Genomic DNA, 12871 nt, shown 5'->3' with positions numbered 1-12871 from the left:
GGTAGTTTCGTTGAATGCCAATACCTAACAGATTAGTCTTCAAAGATGGTCAGTATCCCTCAGTGGATCAGTACCCGAAGTGGTCAGTATCCCACAGTGGATCAGTACTCGAAGTGGTCAGTGCCCGGTGAAGTCGTGTCTAATGGTTCGTGCTCAGATACCGAAGTTGCTTTTTATAGTTAGTTTTTAATTCAAATAAGATTTAGTCAAACGATGTTCACTTTAATATGTATCTGCTGTGTAGTGGTTATCTCACCCGCTTCATACACCGAAGGCTCCGGGATCGAGACCACGTGGGTGTGGAGAAAATCTTTCATGTTCGTTTCTTTAAATTCACAACTAAATTAGCTCAAAGAAGGTTCATATATGGTCAGTACCTAGTGAAGTTCGTGCTCAGATACCGAAGTTATCTTTTTAGAGTTAGTATTTATTTCAAATAAGATTTAGTCAAATGATTCGTATTTGTATACATATCAATGGTGTAGTGGGGGTAGGGTAGGGTATAGAGGGGCTATTCACTCGTACGATGTGGCTACTATTACCAGCCCTTGGGCCGTCTTGTTTTCTTTTCTTTGGGTTGGTTGAATTTCGAAAGAAAGATTTTGTTTGATAGGTTTTGTGGCGAAACTAACCATTGAATTTACCACGAAAAAACCTCAAGACAGAGTTAATCTTTTTTCAAGTTTGTTGTAAAAGGTTCTTGGTTTAAAGTGGTCATGGGATTTTTTTAAAGGGAGGTTGAAATGTGTGCAGTTTCGTTCTTTCTGTTTAAAATCTCAGGAACTAAGTGACGATATGTTTATATAAAACTTGGTTGTACAGTACATGTTATCTCGGAACTTTTTACTGTGTAGAAAGCAGTTTCAAAACGAAGCTTGTGTATATTTTTACATGTTTATGTTTTTGTTAGGATAAGTTCATAAGATATGTTCCTCCATAAGTTTGTCACTGGTTGAAAACTGAAGGTTGTTATGAAGTGAGTGAGGTAGGTCGTAGAATCGAGGTAAAGCGAAGACGCCTGGTTTTGTCGCTGTCAAGGCTTAGTACAGACTAAATAGGAACGTACTGGGAAAGTAACCGAGTGTAGTACTTCAATTCTCGCTTGTCGTTCTGCTAGAACTAGCTCGAGCTGTAAGTCTCCCAGTAGCATTACGAAGTATAGGTAGTGTCATACTTATGGTAGGAACATATCTTATAAGCTTATGATATATATCCATAAATAGCAACATGACCCAACAACTTTCTCCTCGGCATCACTGTGACTGGGGGAAAAACTTTAAAACCTTAACCGTGTAAACACTTTAGGAGAAAGACATCCATGAACCATCTTTTTAACGCGTCGCTTTTATGGTGGTTCCGCGTATTTCCCCATAAACAGTTAAGCCTATTTTTAGACTAAAAGTAACAGAAAGCAATAAGTCTGACTTTCATTGTTGTTGTCACGCATGGTCAAGTAACAACGACAGGGTTTCCACAAGTCAGAGAAAACCTGGAAAATTCGGGTAATTTCGAAGTGGGCCAAAAGGTTCCGGGAAATGTCAGGGCTAAAATATCGGTGGTTCAACCAGGGAAAATCGTAACAAAAATATCAGGGAAAACCTGGAAAAGTAAGGGAATTTGAATCTGAGAATTTCGTGGCAACCCTGAACTAAACAAACCTTAATACGAAAACAAACAAGGCGTCGTCGAAGTATCACACTTATCCTTAATATGTTACTTATTCTATAAGAAACCTGATAGAATGAGTGATGTAGTAGATCAAAAGAAAAAGAAGGAGGTCTATGAAAAAGTGTTTCAACCTGAAAGGTTTGCCTTGCCCCTAAAAGCACTTAAGATGATAAGCGAATTTGAAATATCTTTTCTTCCTTTTCTTCTTGGCCAACCATGGTTGGTGCAGTGCACTATGTTCGCTCGTCTTTAAATCAAAACTTTATTTTTAGGTTAATGACAGCGGTTACTCGCTTTTAATCAAATTAATCTAGAAGCCTTTACATCTTTAAGAACGACCACACCTATAGACTATTCCATTAATTCTAGAAGATATAAGCGCAAAAACCACAGGGATCACCTACTTAGGTTACTTCCCAGGCGCCATGAAGCGCCGCTTGAGGCAGTGCCAGTCGATTAGCCTCCCTTAGCGTGTAGTAAACTCGGGTGGCTCAGTCTGGCGTTGCCTCTTGGTTGGCACGATGGTAATAACCTAAGAGGGCAACCCCCCCCCCCGCCATTGTGTCTTAGTTTCTCCGCGAGTAATTAATGCAATAGTCTATTATGTGCTAAATCCGTTAATTTACTTTTATAACATTACATAGTTGAGTTATTAGGAAAAAAAGTATTTCTAAATCCCTGGAATTTCGGCGCAGATGTTTGCATATGTTCGCGTTTTATTCCAGCATAAGTTTATAAGATATGTTAATACCATAAGTATAACACTACCTATACATGTTCGTAATGCTACTGGGAGACTTCCAGCTCGAGCTAGTTCTAGGAAAACGACAAACGAGAATTGAAGTACTACACTCGGTGGTTAGTTTTGCAGGACTTCCATCTAATCCTATTTAGTCTGTACTAAGCCCTAATTTGACAGCGCCAAAATCAGGCCTCCCTCGCTTTACCTCGAATCTATGACCTACCTCACTCACTTCATGACAAGCTCCAGTTTGTAACCAGTGACAAACTTATATGGAACGTATCTTATAAACTTTTGTTATTACGAACGCTTCCCTAATTTGTAAATTCCAAAACACACACACAGGCGAGCGGGTTTAGTTTACACCGAATCATTTCGTCCTGCATGCCTAAGGAGTTTTGTGGTCGTTTATTAAATCCGACTTTTTTTTCTCGCGTCACGAAAGTGGAATTCCTCCTGGGATTACGTAATTTCCGTCTTTCTTATTTTATTTTAGTTTTTTCCATCCCCTATCTTAATCTTGAAAGAGTTTTCTTTGTCTGTACATGCATTTAATGCACTCTAGGGTCATTAAATGAACCTAAAGTTTCGATAACTCTCATTTTTGGAGAGTTTTCTTTTAAAAACCCTGTTTAATAGGATGTATATACCCACTTTAGCAATCTTGGTAATGACTCGTCGGAATTAAAACAAATTTAGCCGCCAACTAAGTATAAAAAAGGAGCGCGCTGAATTTACTTAACGTTCCTTTTAAGAGTTCAAAGTTCATTAGTTTCATCCGGGAAAAGGGATACGTCGCTTATATATTTGAAGAGAAACCATGTTTGCTAAGAGCATAAGTTCGTAAGATATGTTCCATATAAGTTTGTCACTGGTTGCAAACTGGAGCTCGTCATGAAGTGATTGAAGTAGGTCATAGATTCGAGGTAAAGCGAAGGAGGCCTGGCTTTGGCGCTGTTAATGGCTTAGTACAGATTAAATAGGAAGATTGAAGTCTTGCAAAATTAACCACCGAGTGTAGTACTTAAATTCTCGCTTGTCGTTCTCCCTCGAGCTAGCTCGAGCTGTAAGTCTCTCAGTAGCATCACGAAGTATAGGTAGTGTCATACTTATGGTAGGAACATATCACTTATAAACTTATGCTAAGAGCTAATATCAATTTATGCTTGTAGGGTTCTCGTTTCTTCTTTGGTTTGTGTGTAGCTCGAGAACTCTTGGGGATTCCAGAGCTGTTCTTACGGTTTCTTTATCAAATTACTGCTAGAGAACACGTATCGCTACTTATTAACTTCACGCTTCGCGATTCTTTTGTGCCTCGATTTTATATCCACGTACGTGGTTTCTTAACCGCTCCCGTTACCCCATGAGTGTCATTTTATTTCTAAGAAGCATTTTGATTGGTTTTTGGCTGAACGGTGTATATCTTTAACTTGGAAAGGTTTTTACTTCAACTTCAACTCCAACTTCAACCCTTTGGTATGAGTTCTTGGTTTTACCATAAGTAAAATTCTATAAGCGTGACATTTACACTCTTCGCTATGCTAGGGACTTTCTGATAGCTATAGTTGGGTGGGAGCAGTATTTACTAAACCTGACGTCGCTCCACTATAGCCTCTCAGTAACCAGCGTAACGCTTATGAAAATATCTTATAGTTTTTTTTACTTAACACTAATATGGTTTCTTTAGTTTCCCTCTTTGGTCGTAAAGATCAACTAATAGCATTAACTCTCCCTCTAATAAGTCTAGTCGTAATCCCACTTCCTTACCCACCAACCATCATTCCTCCCAGCGTTGCTCATTCCATATCAAAGGTTCATAGATAAAAATCAAAAAGTATACTTCGTTCACAGTTTCCCCATCCTTTGGCTGTAGCGACGCCATTAAGCAAACGACCCTCCTCTCAACCCCTACACGTGCCAACCAAGCAATCAGAAAAGAGCTCTTTTGAGGTAAAAGGTTTATATGGAAAATAATACACGTTAAACATCGCTCCGTTTGCGGCTTGTTTTTTATGTTCTTTTCGGTTCGCCCGGTTTTATTTGCTCGCGTCTCCCCGTGTGTTTTTCACGACCGATCCGAGGGTAAGCCCAGTTTTTTGCTGAACTAATTATCTTCGGCGCTATAGCGCTATTAGTTTTAACTTCGATTAGGCCTTGGCGCCTCGTGTTGGGTTACTCGGTAATTTTTCGCGGCCCTTTCGCTCTCCCCCCCTAGTCGCGTTATCTTCTGGTTTCCCCCCTTACCACGATGCCTCGACAAAGTAGAGCGATCTCCCAGTTAACCGCCACGGACGATACGGGTCATTCACCGGGAGGGGACTCCGCTGACTCCCCCTCGCTTTGTCCACCCTGCGGGATGGCGATCGCCGAACCCTCCAACAGTATACAGTGCGAGGACTGTGGGGACTGGTTTCACGCCCCCTGTGTTGACATCCCCGACGAAGTATACGAAGGGGTAACCAACGACTCGAGATTCCACTGGCTCTGCTCAAAATGTAACCCGTTCCTGAAGCTCTCCTTCCGCTCAATACAAGACAAGATAGCTGCCCTTGAGACGAAGATCACTACAAGCGCGCCCTCTACCGACCAAAAATTTCGCGCCTCTGTCTCCGACCTTGCCTCCCGCTTGCAAAGTGTCCAGGCGGCCTGCGACTCAGACCGCGCCCGCCTCAACACTGCCACGACGGACATAGCCCAGCTCCAAGTTGACCTTAAACAAGCCTATGATAGCCTTTCCTCAGCCCAGGACACCTTACAGGGCTCTTTCCAGGGCCTCACTCAGCGACTAGATAATCTGGATACGTCGATCTCCACCTTTAAGACAGACTTCAAGGACAATTTTAAATCATTTGAGGCCTCCCTGCTAGAAAAGTTCTCTCACCTGCGTCCCTCCGCGCCCACCGGGAATTTCGTCACGCCCGAGGTGCTTGACCAACGTGACCGGCGATTGAATGCTATTCTCTTTGGGGTGCCCGAGAATCAGTCCCCCGCTGCTGACCTGACTGTACTTGCCGAGTTGTTTTCCTCCTGCCAAGTGTCCCCCTCGCCCCCGTTTCGCCGCCTTGGGCAGACGCCCCATGGCCCCGGCGGTCGTCCCAGGCCTATAATAATAACTTTTCCCCACACCGACGCCAAATGGGCGTTCTTGGGTCTCATAAAGCACCGCCGTAGCTGTGATCCTTCCTACGCCCTCGCGGCCCGTATCGACCGCACCCCCCATCAAATGGATGCCCACCGCCGTGCTCGGGATGAACTGACGGAGCGCCTCCGCAACGGTGAGACCGATCTCACTATCAGGAACGACTCTGTCGTTGCGATGGTACCGCCCCCCGCTGCCCCTGTCAGCGCCTACCCGCCGCCCCTGCTTTCCCAGGGATCCTCCTACGCCTATCGCCCGCCTCAGACTCGAGGAATTGACAATATGCCATTTCCTCCTAACCTCATCTACCGTCCGTCACCTACCACGTATCCAAAAAACCCGTTGCCACCGCGCTTCCAGTCCTAGGTGTTGCGCGGCTTTCTGGAACGGCTCTCAACCCCTTGGCGCCACCGTTTTTCCCCGCCGCTCGCTCTTCACGCCCCTCTCGCTCATGTTCCGTGCTTTCTGCTAACGTTCGAAGCCTGAACAGTTTGTACCGCAGGGACGAATTGTCCGCTCTAGTGCGCGCCCACGACGCTAAATTCGTTGCCCTGTCAGAGACCTGGCTCACCTCCGAAACCCTCGACTCTGAACTTCATATCCCGTCGCTCGCCCTCTACCGCCAGGATCGCCATCCTTCCCTCCGGGGTGGTGGCGTCGCTCTGTATGTTTCCAACGACTTCCACTCCCGCGACCTTTGCCTCCTTACCCCCGCGGAGATCTCAGCCTGGTCTTCGGCCCATGGGCTTGAAGCCCTCACGGTTTTGTGCAATAACACTCAGTCCAGCCTCGTCCTTTGCGTTGTCTATCGGTCTCCGTCGTTTGACAACCATTGTCCACTCCTGCAGCTCCTCTCTCGCGTTAACGACTACTGCGCCCTTAACTCCTGTAGTTCTCTCATCATTGGTGATTTTAACTACCCTCGGATTAACTGGCCCTCGCTCGTGCCCGAACCGCTGGCCACGCCACAGACCAGGCTTTTCCTAGAGCACGTGGTCGACCTCCACCTCACGCAGCTGGTCACTTCGCCTACCAGGCAAGGGGGCTCCGCTGACTCTCGCCCCAGTGTTCTGGACCTCGTGCTAGCGTCCGACCCTGATCTGGCCTTTGACGTCACCCACCTGGCCCCGTTGGGCTCCAGTGACCACGACACGCTACGCTTCCGCGTCGCTTTCCCCACTTCGCCTGCCACGCCGTCGCTCCGGCCGGTACGGGACTTCTACAAAGGGGACTATGAGGCGTTCAACGCGTATCTCGCGGCCGCCCATTGGGGCTCGGTCCTTGGGGCCACCTCTCTGGACGATTCCTGGGACGCCTTACTCGCCTTGATCACTAAGGGCATAGACCGTTTTGTTCCTTTTCGCACTCTTCGTCCGGCCCATCCGTCTCGGGTTGTCCGCTCGCAAACGTCGTTTTCTCGCAAAGCGACTACGTACAAACGTTACTGCCGCCTCAAGCGCCGCCGGGCCAGTGACCTGATGGTCCAGCAAGCCCATCGTGAGTACCGCAACGCCCGCTCTGCCCTAACCAGGGCTCAACGTAAAACTAAAAGGCGGACTGAACGGCACTTGGAGTCTCTGATTGCGTCCAATTCGAAAGCATTCTTTGCCCACGTGAATAGCAAACGTAAGTGTAAGTTCACCATCTCGGAACTGGAGCGTGCTTCCGGAGGCCTTACTACCCACCCAGGCGAAATTGCTGATATCTTCAACCATCACTTCGCTAGTGTTGCCTCGAACTCGCCTCCCAGCCGCCCGCCACGTTGCCCACCTGCCATTACCGGTTGTAAGCTGGAGCTGTTCGCCTGCACAGACCTTGATGTGTTTCGTCAATTAACGCTCCTGCAACCCTCCAAATCGGCAGGTCCCGATGGCCTTCACCCCTACCTCCTTCGCGCTCTCGCTCCGACCCTGTGCGGGCCGCTGTCAGCCTTTTTTAACGCTAGTTTCGCTCTGGGCACCGTGCCGCTAGCCTGGCGTCTGGCCAACGTCACCCCAATATACAAGAAGGGCGGTCGCTCCAAGGCTTCAAATTACCGACCCATTAGCCTAACTAGCGTGGCGTGCAAACTCTGCGAGCGTCTTGTCAAAACCCTCGTCGATGCCCACCTTGCCACCACGGCCTTCCTGCATCCCTCCCAACATGGCTTTCGCACCCGCCGCTCTTGTGAATCCAACCTGCTGGAAGCTACTCACTCGTGGGTCACGTGGCTCGACGATGGAGGTTCGGTTGATGTCATTTACCTAGACCTGTCCAAAGCGTTCGACACCATCCCCACGCTAGGCATATCTGTGAGCCTCGAACGCGCCGGTATCTCCGGTTCGGCCCTACGTTGGTTGACCTCGTTCGTGTCCGACCGCAGGCAGAGTGTCGTCCTTCAGGGTCTTACTTCGGCGCCTTTGCCCCTACATAGTGGGGTCCCGCAGGGCTCCGTGTTGGGACCGCTTCTATTCGGCGTATTCATCAACTCTCTTCCCGCCCAAGTTCTGGACTCGCAGATCTTGTTATTTGCTGATGACTGCAAACTATCCCGACGTATCACCGACCCCTCCGACTGCCTCGCCCTCCAGGCTGACTTGGACGCTGTCCTCGCTTGGGCAACTTCTTACGGCCTCAACTTCAACGCCGGGAAGTGTGAAGTCTTACACCTCGGGTCGCGTAATCCGCGTCACCAGTATCGAATTGTAGGGGCCGCTCTTCCACCTACAGCGTGTGCTGCCGACCTCGGCACCCTTGTCGACGACGCCCTCCTATTTCGCGACCACACCTCCAAAATAGTCGGCCGCATGAATTCCATCTCGGGGCTGGTCCGCCGAAATTTTTATTTTCGGTCCCCCAGGTTCATGCGCACCATCTACAATTCGCTGCTTCTCCCGTCCGTCGATTTTGCGTCCATCATATGGTCTCCTCCGCAGGCGGGGCCACGCGCTTCGCTAGTCAAGGCCCACAATCGGTTCACGAAGCTAACCAAGGGTTTTGAACGTCTCCTCCCTGCCCAACGCGACTCTAGGCTCAGTGTCTTGCCGCCCATCCTCCGTCACCGGGTCAATGACCTGGTGTACGTGTTTGACTTGTTTCGGGGGGCCATCGATGCCCCGGTCGAGAAGTACTTCGACCTTAACTCTGCGTCGCGCACTCGCGGTCATCGGCTGAAGCTCCGTAAGCCACGTGCCCGCACCCGCCACCGCCAAAACCACTTTACGTCCCGCGTTGTGACCGATTGGAACGCGATACCTCCCGCCCTCCTCGATTCCGCTGGCCGCAAGGCGTTTCGGTCCGCTGTATCGTCCTGGCTCTCCTCGGTCCCTTAAGTCTCGCGCCCGTGGTTACCCTGGGGTTTTTTGTGTGTATTTTTGCTATGATTTAATTTTTGTTCTTGCTATGATTTGTCGTTATTTTTGCTATGACTTGTTTTTATTTTTGCTCCGATTTGTTTTTATTTTTGCTCCGATTTGTTTTTATTTTTGCTCCGATTTGTTTTATTTTTGCTCTGATTTTTATTTTTTAGCTATGATTTGTGTTTAGTTTTGCTATGCTTTGTTTTTATTAATTTATTACTTATACGTGTTCTGTTTGTAATTTCGTACCTACTCCCGTATTGTATCTTGCCTCTTGTGTCATGGAGGGGGGTCGTATCCAAGCCCTGGTGGCTTCACGACCCTATCCCTCGAGCCTTGCTAAATAAATATATTGAGCCTAAGAGGGAAAAACACAGGGGTAAAAGCGAGGGGTCCGTCATTGCCAAAAAATCCCGTACGCTCGGGGAAAAATCCAAAAACAAATCCAAAATTCCAGTGAAAATACAAAAATGATTTTGTATTTTTTGAAAAATCCGAAGATCTTTCAAAAGTTTCAAAATATATAAAATTATGTAAAAAATCCAAAAATCCACCGAAAATCCAAAAATACCGAAAATTTTTTAGAAATCCAAAGTAACATGTTAAATCCGGGAGTGTGTTCGAATTTTTTTAGAATTCCAAAATTTTGTGAAAATCCACAAAAAAATCCAAAATTTTGTGAAAATCCACAAAAAAATCCAAAATTTTGTGAAAATCCACAAAAAAATCCAAAAATTTCGTGAAAATCCACAAAAAAATCCAAAAATTTCGTGAAAATCCACAAAAAAATCCAAAAATTTCGTGAAAATCCACAAAAAAATCCAAAATTTTCAAATTCACAAATCCAGGAAGACGATAAAAATTACAGCTAAAAATACAAAATCCTAAAAAAAATACGAAATCCCAAAACAAATTACGAAATCCCGAAAAAATACAAAATCCCCGAAAAAATACAAAATCCCGAAAAAAAAAATACAAAATCCCCGAAAAAATACAAAATCCCGAAAAAAAATACAAAATCCCGAGAAAAAATACGAAATTCCATGAAAAAATTCAAAAATACAACGGTTTTTTTGAAAATCCTACTGGATTTTGGATTTTTATAAAAAATTGACAAATCCATATAAATAAAAAAAATACGTAAAAATCCATAAAAATCCGAGGGATTTAAAATTCCCGTACGTTTTTTTTCGAATGACGGACCCCTCGGGTAAAAGTTTTCCTTCCATCTCGCTTTTTGGCGCCTGCCTGCGCTGTAGTCTTTTTGTATCATGAGATTACGCAGAGACGGCATGCATGTGTACCAACGCCCTTGTATGTCCCAATGCGAAAAGGTCTATTCACGGGGGTCGACACTATTCTGAGATGAAAAAAGGGGGGTCAGTTTCTCATATAACACATCGCGAGCGAGCTTCACCGAAGTATACTTTTTTGTTTTAATCTATGAACCTTTGATTCCATTAAACCTCGAGGGATTTTGAACGTCGTTTTTCTTGACAATGCAATCTTTCTTAAATTCCCTTCTTTCTTTCCTTCTTCACCCCTTATAGGTAACCCAACCAAGGAGTATCATCATCGAGGGTAAGAGATAACAAAGGAAGCCTGGAGGAAAATTCAACGCCTATCATTTCGTTCACGAGAATTAGGGGGAAAGAAAGTACCCGAAGATATACGGGAAAAGGGTGTCAGAGAATATAAACAATCGAAGGAAGCACCTTTCTCTCGAGGCCAGACCCTTTCTTACCTACACTTTTATCACCATCGGTGTAAGAGTTACTGGCTGGCCAGGAGAAGAGCGATATCTTAGAGGCGCTGAGTGTTTGTTTTTCGTGCGGTGATTGCGCTCTTGGTGAAGAGATGAGGAGAAAGAAGAATGGAAGATGAAAGTATCGGTTTCAGGATAAATGCCCTTATGGCATCGTGGACGCACGTTGGACTTGGCTACGTCCCATCAACGAAATAAATGCCGTTTCAAATTTAAAATGGCATTCCGTCTTGGGTGAGTTGTATATACCTTTTGTATCTTTTTTTGGCGTTTGATGTGATGGGTCACGCTTTTAACTCGAAATGGATCACCTACTGTGTGTGTCTAGACTCGTTCCCATTGGTAAATGCTGTCGCAGGCAAAACGCGGACGGACACTCGAGTATCATTCAGTGTCAGACAAAAAACTATAGGGGAAAAGGAATTAGGATTTTCGGAGAGTGTAGGAACACGTGCGTCGCGTTATTTAAACTCTAATTGAAGCATCACGTGTCTGAAGCAATTTGTTTTTCGTCGAAAATGATCGGAAACACTCGTGTCGCGTGGGACTACGTATTAGCACAAGTTTATAAGATATGTTCCTTCCATAAGTATGACACTACCTATACTTCGTAATGCTACTGAGAGACTTGCAGCTCGTGCTAGTTCTAGCAGAACGACAAGCGAGAATTGAAGTACTACACTCGGTTAGTTAACTTAGTTTTGCAGGACTTCCATCTTCCTATTTATTTAGTCTGTACTAAGCCCTAATTTGACAGCGCCTCACCAGGCCTCCCTCGCTTTACCTCGAATCTATGACCTACCTCATTCAATTCATGACAAGCTTCAGTTTGTAACCAGTGACAAACTTATGGTGAACATATCTTATGAACTTACGGTATTAGCCAGTTTCTTCTTTTATTTTGAAAACTCAAGTGTCTTGGCGTTCAAAACGAAACGTATACGCCAAGATTTTTGTATATCTCAAACCACACGCGTGGTGTGGTTGTTTGAAAAATGTTTGCGTGACCCTTTTATTATTGTAAGGAGTACACGTTCGTGCTTAAAGATGGTTTATTCCGTAACCTCTCTAGACCATTGTCTTTCTTACGTACATTTTTTTCTTTCTTCGCAACTCGGGTCTACAACCTTTTCCTTCATTTGGAAGGCGGGTTTTTCTTATAAAAACGAAATTTCTCTATATAGGTGCATATAAAAGACCGCGGTTTTTTATTCGAGCACGTGAGCGTTTGTGACACTACGCAACGCGTGCGAGCACGTGATTAAATAGAAGAAAAAAGGGCATTTTTGTTTGTTTTTTTCTTCAAAAGAAATACGCATTTAGAGAAAATCAGAAAAGACTGTCCCTTTTGTTGAATTTAACTGAATTCATTCAATGGGAATTGTTTCACTTTTGTTCTTGGTCGGTTTTTCCTTAAAAACATTTATTTCTTTAAATGCGGAACAAAGTTATTTATTTAAGAGATCAGCTAGCCTTTTATGTTTTAACGACCAAAATGATTAATTTTAAAACAGACTCGAAATAGAATCAAGTTTTAAATTTAAAACTCGAGACAGTATAGTTTTTTCTACGGTTTTGTGATTTTTTTTCCAATTTATTTTTTCTTATCTTCATTTACTTGTGGCGTCGGCGGCTTACTTTGGTGGCAATCTTACAGACTGGACTCGGTTCACGGAACGCGATTTTCAACCCGAAATATTCTTAAAGATCTTCATCTTCGGCAACATTCCTTGTTCTCGGATGGCCTGCTTGTTGGTAAGAAACAAACACACACACAAACAAATAAATAAACCAACCGGAAGGGAAGGGGATAACATTCTTATCGCAAGATTTATTTATCCCTTAATAAATCTCTCTTGTTCAGATCGGATTTTTGGGGTTAGAGAACTTTATCCTCTAGATCAGGGTCCTCGGAAGCTTTATAGTTATAGATAGGGGATAAACGGCTTTTTCTGGCTATGGTAGTAGTATCGGGTTACAATGATGAATGAACGCTATTGTTTTGGGCGTAACAAACATTCTTTGATCGCGTTCAAGTAGAAATCGGTGTCGATTCACGCGTAAAGTTGTTGGGATTATTTCCGATATTGTATAGAAGAACTGTTCTGTACAGTTGATAGTGATAGTCCATAGCATTAATTTCAGCTGAGAAGCAAACAGCACAGGGTCGGGGAGGTCATCACCTTCTTGGGTTATTTCCCTCGCGCCAAGAAGCACAG

The 12871-nt window shown here is 45.0% G+C and overlaps 1 protein-coding gene across 2 annotated transcripts in view; it reads left to right on the top strand.

Annotated features, from left to right (window-relative positions):
• LOC149691867 (uncharacterized) overlaps positions 1-12871 on the top strand; it is a 42545-nt gene that overhangs the window by 26014 nt on the left and 3660 nt on the right. For both annotated transcript variants that reach the window (XM_089869330.1, XM_089869329.1), the window contains exons 2-3: positions 10438-10886; positions 12310-12407. In XM_089869330.1, coding sequence (XP_089725456.1) covers positions 10792-10886; positions 12310-12407 — 193 coding nt within the window. In that variant the 5' untranslated portion in view covers positions 10438-10791. The remainder of the gene's footprint in view (positions 1-10437; positions 10887-12309; positions 12408-12871) is intronic.

Source organism: Phalangium opilio, unplaced genomic scaffold (assembly GCF_054372755.1).
Source record: "Phalangium opilio isolate 3A_F unplaced genomic scaffold, DU_Popi_V2 ptg000025l_1, whole genome shotgun sequence".
Lineage (NCBI taxonomy): Eukaryota > Metazoa > Arthropoda > Arachnida > Opiliones > Phalangiidae > Phalangium > Phalangium opilio.
The sequence above is the reverse complement of the archived record's forward strand: the minus strand, read 5'-3'. Positions and strand labels throughout refer to the sequence as shown.